Source organism: Augochlora pura, chromosome 7, assembly GCF_028453695.1.
Source record: "Augochlora pura isolate Apur16 chromosome 7, APUR_v2.2.1, whole genome shotgun sequence".
Taxonomy (NCBI): Eukaryota; Metazoa; Arthropoda; class Insecta; order Hymenoptera; family Halictidae; genus Augochlora; species Augochlora pura.
The window spans coordinates 2,852,052-2,871,172 of record NC_135778.1 but is presented as its reverse complement, the minus strand read 5'-3'; the positions used below and the strand labels follow the sequence as shown (position 1 = coordinate 2,871,172).

At 40.6% G+C, this 19,121-nt stretch overlaps 1 protein-coding gene and 1 long non-coding RNA gene across 3 annotated transcripts in view; both read left to right on the top strand.

The window, feature by feature from the left end:
• Positions 1 to 10,360, top strand: part of LOC144472971 (uncharacterized) — a 32,593-nt gene extending 22,233 nt beyond the window's left edge. The window contains exons 2-3 of one of the 2 annotated variants that reach the window (XM_078186467.1): positions 7,661 to 7,953; positions 8,037 to 10,360. In XM_078186467.1, coding sequence (XP_078042593.1) covers positions 7,661 to 7,953; positions 8,037 to 8,120 — 377 coding nt within the window. In that variant the 3' untranslated portion in view covers positions 8,121 to 10,360. Of the gene's footprint in view, positions 1 to 2,018; positions 2,130 to 7,660; positions 7,954 to 8,036 lie in introns of those variants that run through there. The other variant, XR_013494481.1, reaches the window with a different exon arrangement.
• On the top strand, positions 2,168 to 7,646 carry LOC144472972 (uncharacterized). Its single transcript, XR_013494482.1, has 3 exons — positions 2,168 to 2,366; positions 2,536 to 2,832; positions 4,560 to 7,646. It is a non-coding gene; the product is annotated as an uncharacterized LOC144472972 (long non-coding RNA).
• Positions 10,361 to 19,121: the final 8,761 nt, after the last annotated feature.

Sequence of the window (19,121 nt, the reverse complement as noted above, 5' to 3'; positions counted from 1 at the left end):
GTCGATACTGATCGCGCGCTACACGATCGAACGGATCCGAACAACTCCCCCGGGTCGGGGCACGTACACTTATTTACGCGTGTCCCTTTCCTTCGACGGACTCGGTGGCGCACACTGTTGCGCAACACGCCGACGGCAAAGTTCGTCTCGTTCTCATTCATTAATAACAAAGGCTGATTATGAATGTTTATGCTAAAACGTGAAACACGTACTGCAGGACTAGTATGTACACGTGAATCATCGGATACACCGTGAGCTGTGTACACAGAAACGTATTACCGGATGACAAAGCGAGATACTAACGGCTCCCATAATTTTGCGGCAGTGGGATTTTAAAGGTCGCCCACGGTAAATAAACGGGAGAGAAGTATTGTATTATATTACATTTTAAGTACTATTTATTATTCTTTTCTACGCTTACATATATTGGAGATATCGTTCGAGATAAATCAACTAGACAGTTTCTAATAAATATGATAGATATAATCGATATATTTTATTGTTGCTGGCTTCATTATTTCTACGCTTCCATATCGCGGACATTATTTAAGGCAAATAAACTACACAAAATCTCCAACAAAAACGAACGTGCACAGCACGCGTCTGTGTTCTCTCGGCAGCGTTCATTACCGATCGACAAGAACGTGGAAAGCCTCGTATGATTTACGAGCGACGATTACAAAGGCATCGCGAGGAACGGCGTCGCGTCCGCGAGGTTACGTTAGCCTCGTAGAAAGTTAATTACGTTGCATTTCGTCTTGTCGTTTCGATGCGATTCACTCGCGGACGATAAAAGGAACCGTAAATTTCTCCCGCTTTCACCCTCGATCGGTCCGCGCCGGCTCGTATTGTTACCGAACAGAGCGAGGAACATTTTCCGATCGATCGAAGAAGTTTAACGATTAGAACGGACCGGTGCTCGACGTCCTTGTGGAACTGGACCAGGCGGCGGTAGTTCGTTCGTTCATTTTCTTCTCTCTTCGTTGCGCGGTAACCCTTTCGCTCCGTCGGGCGTATATATACGCCCTCGAGTAATGACCATTTATATACGAAGAGCGTATATATATACGTTCATACCATATATTATATATTTTTATTCCATACTTTCGTTAATCCCTTGCCGTATAATTTTCTTAGCAATTACTACGATTAGAATATTTTCGATCGCGCACCAATTTCTAAGAAGGGAAAGGAGTTTTGTATTTATTGCGTGCTTACGTCTACTCGAATGTTTAAATATTGGTGACAAGGGAAGAAAATTTGATTCCTATTTAATACTTTACCGACCGGTCAGTCGACCATTTATGCCATCGTAGGATAATTAAATCTACTAACATTTTCCAATTTTCATAACATTAGCGTTAAACAATATTTATTTCATCTATTTTACTTATTTTATTCATCGCGAAATGTATCTAATATTTAATATTAGAAAGTGAAGTGATGTCACTAACTATAATAAATATCATTCTAGAATTTACAGACTTCTAGTTCTCAAAGCATTCCGTATCTCAGTGTCAACTGTACTCGGTATTGCGTTTCGTAGCGAAAGGGTTAATCCGCTGCGACGACGGACGTTGTGCCGCAAATGAATTCCCCTTTCCTGCTCGGGCGGCGGACCCTGGCTCGGGCCGCCGATCCACGAAACAGCAAACGGCGAGTCCTAATTTCCCGTAAATCGTTAAACTTCCGATCAAGGACGAGCCGCATTCGCCGCTACTCGGCTTTAATCATGCTTGCGGATCGCTTAGCCGTGCGCACGGTCTCCCGGAAAACTTTTTATCCATTCATCGCGGCGAAATTGGGTTGCCCGATCTGTGTCAGGTTATGTCGGGTTATGTCCGACGGACGAGCATCGCCGGGCGAACGAGCATCTACCGTGTTAATCAGAAAGAAGTAACGTTGGAACTTGTACAGTGTGTTTAACCCTTTGTCAGATTTCATGTAATATTTGCTAAATTATGAATATTATTAATTTCTCCTAAAACTAAATTAAACTGAATTCTTTTGTTATCAAGGTATAGAAAACGAAAGTAAATAAGGACAATAGAAGAAACAAAAATGGTCCTACTATCCCTTTGGCTACGGCAGACTTTGGCACGTACCGACCGTATGGTACATTTCTGAGGAAAGTATATTAAAATATTCAAAATACTGAATTCTATTACATTAAACCAATATTACTTGAAGTGAACATTAATTTTAAGCTTCTTCTACAATATTTAATAATCAATAATAAATTTATTAAACAGGCGAAATTTCATCTGGACGTCTATTGGCGTCTACAGTACCAGGAAGCCAACATGTTCCGGACGCCAATAGGCGCTAACACTAGTCAAAGGGTTAAAGAAGGTATTAAGAAACAAGTAAGCGCTAATGAACGCAGCGTGAAAGGGATCGTCGCAGTGCAAGGGTTTAATGCGCAGCAGATTGATGTTAATCTGCTTTGGAAATTCGACATTTTTAACGTCGTTTATTTATGTATTTAGTTACTTATTTATTTAGTCACTTATTTACTTACGTATTTATTAACAGGTATGATGAGGAATGCGACGACGTTCGAAAGGCTTATCTCATCCGGCAGATCTTTGATTCGACGGCCAGAGGCTCCCGAAGATTCATCGAGTCCCAGAAACGGGAGATTGCCGTCACGAGGCTAATTGATCGCGAGGACAATGGTTTTTTTATCCGAGTGACAACATCGTCGAGCTTACCAAGAATCGGTGCGCGGGTGAAAGCGACGGGACGGGACGCGACGCGACGGGGACCACCGTGCACCGGAATGCGTTCCTGCGCGCAGGCCGCCTGCCCGTTCACCATCGCCGTTTCTGTGTAATTACATTAATAATCGTATCACTGGGTTTCCAATGTCCTGGGTGCTCGTTCCCCCGTGGTTAGGCCGGACCGCCACCGTCGTACTGTCACCTTTGACGTTCGACGGCCTGCGCAAACATTTCCAACGGAGCGGAATACGTCGCTGGTTCGACCGCTATCTTCGCCGAGCTTCGACGTTGAGAGTGTCATGGGTCTGCGAACCGGGCAAATAAATACTAGGGTGTTCTATAAGATTCTTCCTTCTTCTCGAAGCAAAATGAATAGACGATATTTGTTGTTTAAGGTTCATTTATTGTGCTATGTTTGAACCATTTTCTTCGCAGTCACTGCGATTAGAAATTTTTCAATTGGCACAATTTCATTTGCCACTCACTGAATTTACTTGTATACTTAGATATGAATAACAAGGGATTGGAATTTGATTCCAATTTTAAAGAGACAGAATAATAACAGTACGTAATTATTTATTACTAGTAATATCCATCACAAGCCAGATTCGTCAAAGTACATATTAATTCAGATTAAATGATTCTGTACTGTTGTTCCAGGATGTTAGTGGCATTCAGAACGTTGCACAGGAAGAACTTGTAAGACACCCTAATATTTAGATGACTAGAATCCTAAAAACACCACGAACTCTCAGCACTTTCTACCCTCGTTTAAAATTGACTTACACCCACTGACGCAAACGCTATCAATAAACCCACTTATTCAATTGAACAATGAAAATACATCTGCTCCAATTAGCTACCTCGTTGACATAAAATCTGTTCTCCGATCCGACTTTTCAAAATTCAAAAATCTGCACCTTCATGCTTTTAGAAACCTTGACAATAGAAGCGTCGAGTCTCGCAGAGACCTTCGCCGAACAAAAAAAAGGCGCGAAGTCGAGGCTGCGAGCCAAAACGGCCGAGGAAAACTAGGCTTCTAGAGTCCTGAGAGTCTAGATCGCAATTCCAGAACGAGCCGGGTTGCGTCTAGTGGCTGCTGAGTGTTAATTCGGAATTCTTTTGTGAATCGGTGGCAAGGTGACGGGCGTTAGCTAAACGGCCGTGCGACCAGAGAGTCGGCGGCGGCGACTCCTGAAAAAGGGCGCAGTGGTCGGGGAGATCGATTCCACGCGCGCGGATGCTGAAGTTTCGCATTGTTACGCGGCTGACCTTTATCGTAGCGCACCAGAGTGTTCCGCCTTCCTGCCTCGCCGGTAGTTTCCCACGGGACTGTGCTCGCTTTCCTTCGCCGGCGCACACACATCACCTTACCACCCTCTCTGCCTCTCTCTTTCTCGCATTCCTTGCGTTATTTTGTTGAAATAAAGAGACGCGCGTTCGTCGGACATGTACATTTATTAATTAAGACAACGTTGCGGGAAAAGTATAAATGTTATTCTTCTCTTTTTGGAGAAACAAATGTAATAGGAAATGAATGTTTGCTTCGAGGTGCTGTTTACGTTGCAGCGAGCATGCTGCAATTAATTACTGTCCGTTACTTTTATATTATATCTAAGGTTATATTATAGCTTATTTATAATAATAATTTATAATAACCTATTTATAATAATGGTTAAACCGTATCGTTTGTTTTAAAAATAGCTCAAGTTAATTTATTTTTCAAAATCCAAATACTCAACGCTAAATATAGTAATATATACAAAGTGATCTCGTGCCGCCAAATTCAAGTTATTCGTATATTTCTTAACATTTTCTTTTATTTCTGATTCGCAGACCTCGCAGCTAGCTGGTCAAGCACGATGATAATTCTGTGCGATACGTGGAAACAGCGAGGAACAGTGAAAGCTGCCCAGAAAGCCGGCTCGCGCTTGTTAAGGCGAATGTGTTTAATGGAGAGATACGTATGCAGCGCCGGACAAATATCCTAGCCAGATGGAACAGATACGAAGATACGCTCGGAGATGCAGTGGATAAGTTCACGCACACTCCTGACCTACTCTCCTCTGGTTCACGGTGCCCCGCGAGATTCGATAGCGCAATCTGCTGACCGTGTCTCTGCCGCCGCCGCTGGCTCCGCTTCTATACGTGTACACCCAGTTTTTGAGGGCGCTACACTTCCACGGAGCACGGGCTAACCCTTCGCACACGGAGCTATTTAACCTACCAGGCGCGGATATCTTCTTCCGACCCAATATACCACGGCGTAGCGCTTCCAAGATCCACCAGCTGAATTACTCGAAAACCGTCTCACTTCTACGGTGACCCATAAAAGTGCTCGTGCACCTTTTCAAGCGAAATAACTTTTTTCAAACTGGGCTACGGTGCTTGAATTTGTTTTGGATGGTGGTGGGAGGTGTTTGCTGTGGAGAGAATTAATATTGAAATTAATGTGTTCCTGAACGACCAAGAAGATTAATATTAAAATTAATATATTTTTGAACGATTAATAAAATCGGAATTAAAGTTAATATATTCCTGTACGATGAAGGAAATTAATATTGCAATTCTTACGAGTTACTAAACCAGATCGGTTCAACATAAACAGATAAGAAAATTCAACTGTATGCCGCACAGCAAGTGGTTAAAACCCGCCGATTTGATCGCGCCGAAGTAAAAGGGAAATATATTACAGTCATGTATCAAACGCTCGTTCAAGGTCAGCGGAGGTCGCGCAGCCATTAGAAAGGTTGAAAACGAACATACATTCCGACTCATACTGAAATAGAAATGTTGTAAATCCTAGCTGTTCGGAGAAAACGGTCGATGATGTTTAAAAAAGAAAAAAAAGCAATGGGGTTGGTTTAGCACAGAGACCCCTTCGAATCCCCTAACGCGACCTTTCCAGGCAAACTTTCTCGCTATTTTCATCTCGTGATAAACAAAACGCGCGTGTTATCTATAGGTATAAAAATTAAACGAAGTCGATGGTATTGATCAAATATTTTTTATGAGAAAAACTCGTGACTTTACCAATTTTGAAACGAAAAAGAAAATGCGAATTATTAATACAAGTAAAATCATTTAGAACGGTAAAACGGTCCCGTTTTTTGTACGCGCATACGTGAATGTAGGTTATCGTGCGAGACGTATCTGTACATGTATACGTAGAAGATGGCAAATAAAATGCACGCACCGCTGGCGCTGGTAAAAGTTAAAAGCTCGGTGAAAAGGTTAATGTGTTTAAGTTTGCCAAGGAAAGAGTCGGTCGCGAATTACTTATAACTTACTAGTAAATTACTAATATCTTCGTAATTACGATGAGTAATAAATTAATTCTTAATAAAACAAAATCTCCTTAAAGTGTACTACATATTAAAAACAGAAAACAGAAAGAGGAAAAGAAATATATATATATATATATGTATATCGGAAGTGTGCGTCGCGATCGACGGGTGTCGTGCGACACGCGAGAGCCCGCTTTGATTAATTTCGCGCCGCTGCGAAACGGCGCGGGCCGATTAGTCCGGTAAACGTATGCGACTCTACTTTTCCAGGATTCCCGTGAAAATTCTGTCTTACTTTCTATCACGTGTCGGCCAACGGCTGCACGCGATAGACGCGTGCGTGCCGCGCACACGCTCCGCGATAATTGTATAAGACGGTTGAAAAAGTGGAAGAAAGTCCGTATTTCGAAACTTACTACTTTCGTGCGTTGCACAGGCGATGGAAAAAATCTGCCGAAAGTGGATCAATAGTTCGTTCGATCTCGATTCAAAATCCGTTCAAAATCTCTGGCAATGGTCACGCAAATTAATTATATTAACATTGTGGATAACAGGTGCACTGTCGATTGCTGAAAATATGGTACAATTTCTGTTGAGGAGCACATGGGCTTCTCCCTCGCTCTGAGCAGTCCATAGACTGACTATTATATAGACTCACTATTATATGAACTGACTATTATTTCCAAAAACCCACTTCTGTTGGTAAACAAGAAGACCAATGAGATAATCGTCGCGAGGAGCAAGGGGAATCGGTCGCCGCTCCGTCTAGTCGCATCATTTGTTCGTCGCGTGACTTGACCAATAATAATCGAAAGTCTGGAATGAAAACAAAGTGGAAGAGGTTAGGTGGAGGCCACGAAGAAGCGAGACGGCGACGGGAGGCGTAGTTTCTTTACGATCGGCCAGGCTTGAGTCCCCCGTTTCCTGGAAATTGGAGACTAACAGAGGGCATCGCTGTCTGCTAATAAGGGAAACGCGTTTACCCTAATTCTGCGAGGCCGTTAACGTGGCCGGGCTGCTGGGAATCGGTCCTACGCTTTTCTTTGTGCCATCTTTCGAGCGGCGGACAGTACGAAGGTCTAATCGCAAGGGAAAGACGAATCGGAAGTAATGCGACTTCTGTACACCGGCCGTGGAATGCGAGACAAACCGCGGCGGACATAATAAAAGCGACGACGACGTACCGTTAAGTCTAATGGCAGAGCCGCGCCACCGGCAATGTTCCTGCTCCTATTAATAACCATTAAGATCGGACCGGCGTACAGTGCGGTGCTTATGCGAGCACCATGTAACACAGAAATCATAACTTTTAAGCCAATCAATTCTCGACCGAGATGTCTCGATAATTTGTCAAAAAAAATACGAAGAGATGTCGATGCGCATAAGGAAACTTCTTGTTTCTTAAAATTACGATTCTTAAATTCGTAATCGAGTCTTATGTTTCTATAAATGAATGTCCACGTACCCAGCTGTTGTTCAGATACGGCTGCATATTTTGTTAAATAACGCTGAAGATCGCAACCTTCCGCCATCTTTTGAACAGCGAACACTACTAATTATTACGCTCGAGAAACCTAGCCACATGTTTTCTGTTTCTTCCAGAAGCGTTACTTTTTATTCCTGTGGATTAATTTACTACGACATTTGCAGAGGGGAATTGTGAAACAATGCGACGTTCCGGACCAATGAGCAGAGTGTGCGTCGCGATGCGACGCGGCGCGAAGGATGCTGGTCGCGGAAGATTTACCCTGACCCACATCCGGTCAAGTTCATTGCTCATCCACGGCACGTTGGCCTTTCCTCGCACGCCCGCCGTCCCTCTTCGCTCTTCCTATTCTTTCTCCTGGCCGTGTTCACCTGTCCCGGCACAACGCCACGGGATCTCGACGCCCACGATCTTGTCTCGATCATCGCGCGACACCTGTAACATCGATCACGCGCTGGTTCTCTTCTCTCTTCGCCTACTCTTCTTGTCGCCGAGGCAATATCTAAAGATTCACGTTTTAATGGACTTTTTTCGTTTCAGATTACACAGGAGCGTGGAGAAAAATTGCAGCTGGTGCAACGAGGAGATAGATGGTGCAATAGGGTAGACAGTGCAACTGAGTAAGCAGTGTAACTGAGTAGACAGTGCAACTGAGTAGACAGTGCAATTGAGTAGACAGTGCAACTAGGTAGTTAACGCAACAGTTCAGATCGTATTAAAGATATTAAACAATTAGATAACCCATCAAGAGGATCAAATGGAATTATTATACAGAGCTGATTTTAATCCACAAATGAGAAAAGATTTGAGTCGTTGTTTTACATCAGTTTTCAATTTAAAGCGCTGATGGCGCCAAAAAGAAATTTAATATGTCGCACGATCGATTCGCATTAGCGATGATCCCATTGATGCGATTACGTTGACTGCAAGGAATGCAATCAAATTCCTGCACAAAAATTCAATTTATTCTGATAGCCGATTACTCGAGTATATCGGAAACATCCAAGAGCTTGCATGTATACTATACAGTGTCCCAAAAGTAACTTGCAAACCAGACAACAGGTGATTTCAAGCAACTCATCCTTTACATCAATTTTCTCTGAGGCGTCGTTAACGAATTATTAATAACAAACAATGGCCAACAAGAGCCAAGCTCAGCCCAGTTCCATTCATTGGCTCGGCTGCCGTGCGTTATCCGGACTTGCCTCTCATTGGTCTTAATATTTTTCGTTAATAACTTGTTAATGATGTTTCAAAGAAAATTTTTCTAAAGAAAAAAGTTATTTCAAATGGCCTCAAGCACCATGTTTACATCTCGTGAGAGGTTTTTCAGACACTCTGTATGTATACCATAAAAGTTCGACGCTATAAAACACGGTGTAACACACTTTCCAATCCGATTGTTTGCAGACGACAACCGCGACCGACTATTACCGATAATGTACGCCCTTTCTCGCTTGCATAATCCCGCCTCCAAGGTACAATACTTCGTTTTAAAAGTCAGATGAAGCACCTTGAAATTCCGCGGGCCGCCGAATTTGCATCGCGTTCGCAGTCGAATTTTTGCATGTCACAAGATTCGCCTTCTATTAGCGAGTTTTCTGCCCGCCGTTTGAAATATTTGTTCGCGCTTCCGGTTCGACTCTCTACGACCAAATAGTATATATAGTACATACACCTGCGAGCTAACTTTCCCGGCCGAACCGGCAATTCGATGCCGCCGGGAACTGTCGCGAAGTTGGGCAATTTTTTTTTTCCCGAATCCAACTTCCAATCGAACGCGTCTCGCGTCGTGAATAATTTCGGGCCGTTTAAAAAATGTAAACGAAGAGCGGGCGCGGCTTTTTAAATTATACATGCACCGCGTCGAGGCGAAAGTCGACCACGAGTTTGTTTTAATTTGTATAGGATAGCGAAGGACATAAAGATGTCTCTCCGTGTAGGTTATTTTGACGTTCACTTTCACTGTGCTATCATTAAACACTGATCGCTAATAATTCAATAATAATTACGGATTAGTTATTCAGGCGACGCGTTATTTATTAAGCCGATGCGTTAGTTATTAAGGGGTCGCGTTAGTTATTAAGTTATTTGTTAAAGCGTTAATAAGCAAGGAAAAGGGAGCCGTAACGAATTTTGGTTTCGTTCTGTCTCGTCAACGTAATTACAATAATTTTGATACACTCGATATATTTCCTGCGTTAATAATGTTAATCGGTTAAAACAACGTAAGAACATTTTTACTAAAGTCATCGTTATTTACTATTTGACAGAATCAATTTCAATACGAATACATGAAATCCGCAGTCTATTTATCAGCACTGTTACTTTAAACTGGAATTAATTCAAATAATAATTGAACAATTAATTAAACAAGCAAGCAGAATTATTATAAATAATAATAATTGGTCAGAAAACGTTCGAATCTGTTAAATTAGCTGATATAAATAATTCTCTACTCGCACGATAGGTTGACCACTTACCCTGCTCGGCGGGCAATCGCGTTATGACGATCCGGTGTATCAACATCGTCGTGCAATTACGTAATTAATGAAGCTAATTATACCGTTAATTGCGCCGCCGTGTTTTGAAGCGTGTCGCGCTTCATTCGACGAAAGTATCGTGCCACGGGATCCAGATTTGACGGTAATCGGGTCTCACGACAGAGCAATCAGAGAGCACTGTCTAGGAGTGGCGTCGTGTGCTCGACGACGAGCATAATCACAGGGAACTATAACGTAATTGCTCGAGGGAGTTCTCTGTAATTCATGGCGACGACGTTAATGTCCGTGTTAATCAGCGTACTTCGGCCGTTTAGGGGATGACAGGTGCGAATCTTCTTTTTTTTTTCTTAAAAAAATGGAAGCAGCAAAATTACAAATTTACGAGAATTTTTATTGATATACAAATGGCGCATAAAAATCCTAATTATAAAATTTATTGTGAAGCTAACGTAGAGCTAAAATCATTTACGCTCATTTTACAATTTATTTCTCTCGTCTATTTATCATTTCGCCGTATACAGATTACGTCTACCAAAATGCGTTACAGATTACCCCGGCCATTTATCAAAAATCTGAAAATCCGCTCGACGGGCGACGATCATTTTTATTGAAATGAAAACGTGGCGTGCGAGTCCGCAACCTAATTGTAAAAAAAGTCCGCGACGGATAAAAGCAAGAAATACGCTTCCCGAATTGTATTTCATCCGTTGAGAAACGAGATACAGCGGGAGTTTGAGGAATGCCCGGCAATAAACTGGTTGCAGAAAATTTCGAACAATTCGGAAAACTCGGTTGCGTCCGAGGTCGGGGCACGAGCTCCGATCGGTCATGGACTCTAGCTCGGCCGCGTCCGGTTATTGCAAAATCGATACTTCCGTTACCGACGCGGCGTTCCGCGCAGCACGCCCGGGTAAACGGCAAGAGGAGTTCTTCGGTGAAAATCACGGTTTGCCGCGCGGCGGGGAGAAAAAAAGGCTGATCGAAAAACGTGTAATGGAACCCATATATCAACCGCGAGGCGTTCGGCCCCGGTGTGATCCCTCGTTCTACTCGGCGATCGAGCGGCAGGATCTACGCTCGTGGAAGAAGTTCTCCTGTAAACAACGCGGTAGAACCGCGTAATGGAATATTAATTCGAGGGGCTCTTTCAATTTTCCTTTTTCCACCGAGCACGGTGTCCCCGAAGCAGATGGAAAAACTGGGAGATCGCGCGCCGCGTGAATTTCAAGCGGACGGCTCTCGGCGACGCGCGGTTGCCTCAGACCACCGTAGATTTATCTCATTTTTATTATACAACAACAAGGCGAAACATCTTGTTTCTCGCTGAATTCGATGAGGCATTTTTTAATAAAAGAAATACTCGTGTTAATAAAAAATTATGTTATGTAAATAATAGCAGCTTTAATCCAGTATAGTAAAATACAACATTCATTGATATATTATTTAAATAACATAATTTTTATTAACACGAATTAAACGAATAAAATATAAATCTTTTGCGAAATAAATTCATTGAATATTTTTGTATTATACGACAAAGCGTTTCATATAAAACAACACGTTTTTCATTATTAATAAGCGGTCCGTTGCATTTAATGAAACTTATATATTTATTTACGTAACATAATTTTCATTAATACGAATTGAACGAATGAAACATAGATTTTCTGCGGAATAAATTCATCGAATATTTTCCTATTATCATAAATGCAATTGGAAATTGTTTTATAGACTGTGGATTTTTATGCTAAATAAGAGTTGTCCGCGTCGGTTGCTAGAAATAGAAACTAAGTAGAAAGTTCTGTTAACCCCTTGCACCATGATTTCTTTCGCAGTTACGTTGATTAGCACTCTGCCATATTCTGAATAATTTCCCTGAAAGTACAAAATAATTGCTGTGTCTCGCACGCCTTCAGCGACATTTATTCCTAGATTTTAATAACAGCGGAATCGCGATCTATTTTCGATTCGAAAGAAATGTATGTATAAATATAAATTAATTAATATATTATAATTCGTATAAAATTCTGACACGTGATTGTTGTGTAAGGGGTTGAAAAGGACATAAAAAGTGAAACGGAAAAAGATCGAAAGATTTCTACTGAATTTAACATTTTATATCTATTGAATATAACTTCTTTGCTTTGCTAAATTTTATTAAATAATTACTGGAGTAAAGGATTCTTTTTCTGCTAAACTTTTTACTAGATAATTATTAGAGTAAAGGTTTCTTTTTCTGCTAAACTTTTTACCAAATAATTTACTTCGTTAATTGAGAGTCGAAGCATGGCCGAAGAAACGAAATCGATTTTTCTTGTAAACAATTGTGATGTTCGAAAAAGAGAGAGATGCATGCGATGAGCGTTTTGCAGAATCGTTTTACGCAACTTGCAATTATATCGCGATTGTTTTCTGCCGTTCGATTGTACGCGAAACTGTGAGACGCGTTTTAAGCGCCGATGACGAAATCGTTTAACCGGGTATCAAGATTTTCCCTGTTGCGTTCGATTCTGCAGAAATAGCAGAGCGTGTTACAGCATAATCTCATAATTCCGGTAACACTGACTGGAATTGGCAGTTTCATTAATTATATAATAGTCTATTCAATAACGAATGTAATCTCGCCGGAACGATCCTGTTACTCTCTGACCTTTTGTGAGAGCGACATTTTTTGCGCACATGGTTGTCCCATGGAATGCTCGCTTGTTAAATAACTGCAAAATTGTTGACAGAAAGTGGCACGGCTTTTTTGCAATTATTCTAGCCGAAAGAATTTTCTATGTAATTTACAGAATGTACATTTGCTGCTGCACTCTTTCTAGGTTCGAACATAATCGCGCATAACCCCCTTAAGAACACGTTATAAAACGAGCGTTAGGTTTACGGAACCTATGAAAATGACGAGCCACCAATCTTTTAATATTTTAATTATTCATTAAGACAAGTTGCTATTTTTCTACCGCTTTAATCATTTAAAACGATGGATCACGAATTTTATAACTTTTCAATTATCGAGACCGCAGAAATACGGTCAAATATTTATTCGACATTTACGTATTCGAAACTATGGAACACTAAATTGTTGGATCATTTAAACCGATGGGTAACTCGTTACTTAATCGTTTAAAATGATGGATCGCAAATTTTCAGGTTTCAATTCTTCAAATTTTAAAAATCCATTTGTAAAATATCACGCGTTATCCGCGGTAAATATTGGAATAACGGTGCCTCGAAATCCGAATAAATTGTCACTGTTATAAACTGACGCGAAACGATAGAGCTTTGATCGCCGCGTAAATCTGGCGCAAAGTCGTGTCATTGGTCGCAGTAGGCGCGACAATTACATGGAAAAGAAATCCGACGCAGGGCGTAGCAGGGGGGAGGAGGGAGCGAAACAATTTAGAAAATCGTGATTACGAGGTCGGATGACATCGTAGAAAGGAACGGGGGCCCGATTAGCCGGACACATGTTCGCGCTGGATCCGGATCCAACGATGTAGAATCGTGAAAACTGGACCAACCGGCTGCGAGGCAGGCTCGATCAACGCGCGCGCGCGCGCAGGCCGGTTCTTACTTTCCATCGCGCGCGGCGTGGCTGCATGAAAATTTCCGGTGGCCACTTTGACACGGTATTCTGCATCTGGCAATTTCAAAAATCACCTATTCAGGTTCTCGTGTCGCCGACGCCCGGTTTGCCAGAATGTTTCTAGCTGCGAAAGCACGATTAATTGATTAGATCTGTTGATACATTACGCGGCGTCGGAGGATGCATTCTAGCGATTTGTGAAACGACAAATTCCTTTGACTGATTTATTGACAGCTTGTAGAAATCGGCGTTCGATTCTCATTTGCCTACTTTGCGCGTTTACCGATTATATTAAATTGATATGTTAAATATATCAAAAATATTGAATGTATTAAATACAGTATAGTATACTTGAATATAGTATAATTATCTAATATATATAATACAGTATAAATATTATATTATAAATATAATGTAGTGAAGATATTAAATATAATAACTATACTAAAGATATTAAATGTATTATACTATATTCCTAGTGTAATATTTTACTAGTACTATATTACCACAGTCTGCCATATTATATTGAATATAATAATATAATAAAAATATTAAACGTGTTAAATATACGAAAAGATCGTAATAAAAGTAAAATTAATGTTTTCACAGGCACAATAAAGATTTCTATCCAACGTAAAGAAGCGGGTATTGTCGGTAAGCGTGTCTAATAGTTTTCCGTAATTTTACAGTTGTTGCGAAATAATTGCTGTGGCCTCAAATCGTTAATTATCGTGCGAAACATTATTATGTACACTTTATTCAGGATGTTGATGATTGGATTGCGGCGTTTAATAGACAGAGTGTAAGTGCACGGATAAGTCACGGAACGGTAAAAAGCGATCGGTTACATTGTTCGAGACTTTTACCAAACTGTTTTCTAAAATTAATCGTCGAAAGTATCAGACCGTTATGGGGTTTAAAACGATCCGGTCGCAATACCGTTGCAAAAACTAAGTACGGTACGTTTATAATTGTGTACCATTGCTTACTATATACAATAATAATATAATGTATATATAGTAATAATGCTATAATAAGTATATAATAGTACGGTAAAAATTAAGTAACAATAATAAGGTAGATTCTATGGCTAAAAATGGAGAATAATAAAATTGCGTGGAAGGCCCGGTTTTCGAGGACGTTAAATTTAAATTCGATCGATAAACGATGACACCAGTCGTCATTAATTCGATCCGGAAATTCGGTACACCGGTCGACACTTTTTCTCCAAGGCCTCCGGTTCAATGCTTTCTCGATGGGACCCAAATCTGAGAATCGATCTCAACCTCGACTTTCACCGTCGCGCAAGGTCTAGGACACGCAGGTGAACGAAGAATCCTCCTCCTCCGGAATAAAGCCGTCGTGGTGTCGAGAGTTCGTTGGATATTTTTCTGCTCCGACGACTTTGACGCGTCCGCGCCGCTCGGTCGACTGGAAAATGTAAATATTTTGATCTGTCTTTTTCACTATCTTTTATACCACGAATTATTTTATAGCTTCCCATAAAAAACTTCTCATAAATCTGACGCGCAATTATAGTGCATGGGGTTGAACGAGCCACCCTCTATTAGCACGAGAATTTCGGCAAACATTACAGCAAAACCCTTGTAATCCAAGCATCGACACCTTCCTTGTCCTTTGTTTATGTTAGAAATAGGTTAATTTCTAGTATAATCAGCTCTATCTAGTTATTTTTGGGTAGCACTGGCCCATGCCTTTGTATAATTAGAATGCGCATGCGTTGACGAGTTGTAGCGAGCCTTTTGTTCCCCAAATGCAATTCTTCCTTCTTCTTGAGCCAGGAGTCGTACGCGCAACACGTGGTTTGATCTTGTCCCGCAATATTGGTATTTCTATTCTGTGTTATACATAATACATAAGTAGTCACGTTAAGTTCAGATATTAATCCTTTTTAATTACTTCGTAATTTCGCGTGTTCCACAATAAAATAATATGACAGTTTCCACCGCGACCTGTCGATAAATCAGGCCGGATCCTGTCAGCCAAGTAAGACGATCGCAACAAAGGATATTGCATGACCGTGCGTGCGTCATACCTCGTGCCAGAAAGATTGCTATACCGCGCAGGGGCACACAGAACGGTCTCTCTCGGCTGTGCGCGCCATGCGACGAAGAAACAGAAAAGAAGCAAATGGATGTGAGTCAGCATCCCGTGGGTCCTGAACCGAGCCTCTCGTGGTTTCACTTTCACCGTTCGCGCGGTATGCGGCGTATTCTCGCCGCGCCGGGCCTCCTTTTTTTTACGGCGATCCATGAAAGTCGAGTACCAGGTTTTAGGTATCGGGGTCGCGGAGAGGATGTGAAACGGAGTCCGGCGTTCCAAATAATTTATGGGCGTCGCGAGGCGTCCATTATACTCCTGAAAAAACGAATTGATCTAAGGATGGGTCGGCTGGGGGTAGCGGTGCCAATCACTGTGCCCAGTTAGTAAGAGTCACGGCTACTGGACGTTGCTTTAGCAATTTTAATTTTATAAGGACCTAAAGGTAATTTTAAAGTGTCTTTTACCTATAGAAATTATCCTATTTTCTATTTTAAGATTATTGAAATTATAAAGACTTTTTTATGGGAAAGAAGTAAAGACATTTGTTAATTTAAATGCAAGGTATTGGTACACGTGGCGGAAACTCTAAGCAGTTTTAATTCTACAACAATAATAACAATGTAATAATATATAATAATATATTTACTCACATGTATCCATGTATATTTCCAGAAAAGAAAACTGCTGAAAAGGGCAGCTTTTCATATCCATAACTCCAGCACGATAAAAAATAAAATCGATATAGATTTCAATGGAGAACAGCGAAACATCTCTCGAGTTATCGAAAAGAAAACGTTCTCGAAAAAGGTAATTCGATTCGATTCGTTCCAACTGCGAGGAAAATCGTACGGCGAAGGGTTAACTTGTAAGAGAAACAGATCAAATTGAACAGAAAGTAGAGAGCTTTACCTATAGACGCGCGTCTGCTTTCCTCGTCTTCGAAATTCAGGAACGTAGAACCAAGTAGGCGTCGCTGATTTTGAAATATGCAAGAAAGTTGCGAGAGCTCAAATATGAAACGAGCTCGGTACGATTTTTCAGATTTCGTTTTGTTGCTTAATGATGAAACTGTCGATTTAATATAAAATGTTACTCACATGCTCGGAAAAGTGTAATAAGTGTAATCTATATTTCTTTGTTTGTATGTTTATATATTATTTGTATATTGGTATTTATGCATTAGTTATTTGTATATTAGCATTTGTATATTCGACATTTATATGTTAGTATTTATATATTAGTTATCTATATATTGGTATTTATATATCAATTATTTGCATATTAATTATTTATATATTAGTATTTATACATTATATATTAGTTTTATACCTGTATTGTATAAGAATATATTTTAGGAAGTACGAAGTTTTTTAAATTATTATATACTTACTAGTCAATATTATTTTATATCAATATCTTACACGATTTGACGACCTGCTTATAATTATAATATAACCTCTTATCGATTATAACATAACTTGTAATTTATATTAGTAATGGTAATACTTTAGGGCGTATTGTATTATATCGTTCATTACGCTACTTTAACAATTATTTTTCTGTTTGACTAAACAATTTTATAACCAACTCTAAACCGCAACAGAATTAAATAGGTAACTCGCGAGCGTATCTGTACATCTTTCGTAAATCCAGCGTTGATTCCGTCCTTATATCCACGCGCTTCCGGTGTCCTGCAAAAAGAACATCACAGGAAAAGAAAATCGGAAGACATTACACGAAACTAAATTGTCTAAAGAAGAAGTCTGATCGCTTTATAAGTGCCGAAACAAGCCTGAGAGATCGAAGAACGGAACGCGACCGCAACCGCCGGCAAGAAAGGATCGCATCAAGGATTTCCGGTGGAGGGAGAGACAGTGGAGGCACTCTTGGAAGTGGCGTAATCAACGTGGCGTACGCCTGCTGGATATTAAAAGCTTTGTTTATTCTTAATTTCATCATCCTCCTCTCTTTTTTATATTATGAATATAATAACGATTCTTATCACCCTTTCGCGTAAGTACAAGTTTGTCGGGAACACCGAGAACGCCGACCAAGTCTCGGGACTCGATCTAAACAACATTAATAATCGCAATCATTCGGCTTCGCGACTGTTTTACTCGACCTCGTCTACCTACGTTCTAACCTCTCTCATCTCTCTCTCTCTCTCTTTCTTTATTTTTTTTTCTCTTCCTTTGAACTCGCAGGATCGAGATCGCTCGACGAACTTTCTTTCGCTGCGGCACGCGATCGTCGCCTCGTTTCTACGCCGAGAACCGCAGCCGACTTTGGAGATCCGCTGATCGCGTTTTTTTTCTTTCTTCTTCGTTTCTATCTAAATCTTAACGTTTACATCGTTCGTGTCGCCTAAACGATCGCCAGGAAGCAAACAGACGTGCGCGGAGGCGCCATCTATCGATCTCGCATCGTCTCTTTCGGTCATTGTTCTTCGATCGCGACGATCTGATCTTCAAGCGGAGGGAACGCAAATTCTCTCTTCAAATTTCGCTCGATAGTTCTTCAGACACTCGGATACAAATTTTTATTGTATTAGGTTCGTATTAGGTCGTCTACGAGCTTCGCGTTGTTCTCCGTTGCGGTCGAGGGCTCCGGGGCGGTGCCATTTGAAATTTATACTAGAATTACACGAGGGCTCCGCTGTGGAGCCATTTGAAATCTATAGAATAACTCGAGGACTCCTAGGCGGAGACATTCACATTTAAAGAATTACTCGAGGGCTCCGCTGCGGAGCTATCTTAAAATTATAGACTAACTGACATAACCATTTAAACTTCTAGAATAACTCGAAGGCTCCGCTGCGGTGATAATAAAAAATTTTAAATGAAAAACCTCGGACAAAAATGTCAAAGTTACGTCGGCAAGTCCAAAGTGAAATATAAGACTGAAAAACTTTTTTCTCTCTGAAATTTTTCACATAAAATCTCAGACAGAATGCCCTTTACGAAATTAATTAACACTGAACCTATTACCAAGGCGGAAGAAATGATCAATTTCACATCGTTTTATTTAAATATTTTTAGCATCGTAGCGCCGCTTTTTGTGAGAAACGATCGAATATAAATTTCTTCACTGAAGCACAAGTTATGATAAAAATAGTATAAGATGTCTAAATAAATTCAGTCTTGTAATTCTTGTAAATTAATACATGTCGCATTGTTTTTAGTACTTGGAAGGTTTAGTGTTAAACATATTCGTGGCGCGATCTTACGAGACGACCTAACACTTTTACGGATTTATGTTCATAACAATTTTTATTTCGCATGCAAATTCGCAGACTAGTAATTATTTATAAGTATTTTATTTAACAAACTTATTTGCTTCGTTCCGTGCCGCTATTTTTGGAACGTCTTATTTCATTAGTGGAAACGTGTTTGTTGGTTTGTACGAATTAACATAGTTTTCGATTTTTTAGGTTAACTGGAATAGACAAGTCGCTGATTGCGCCCTCGCATT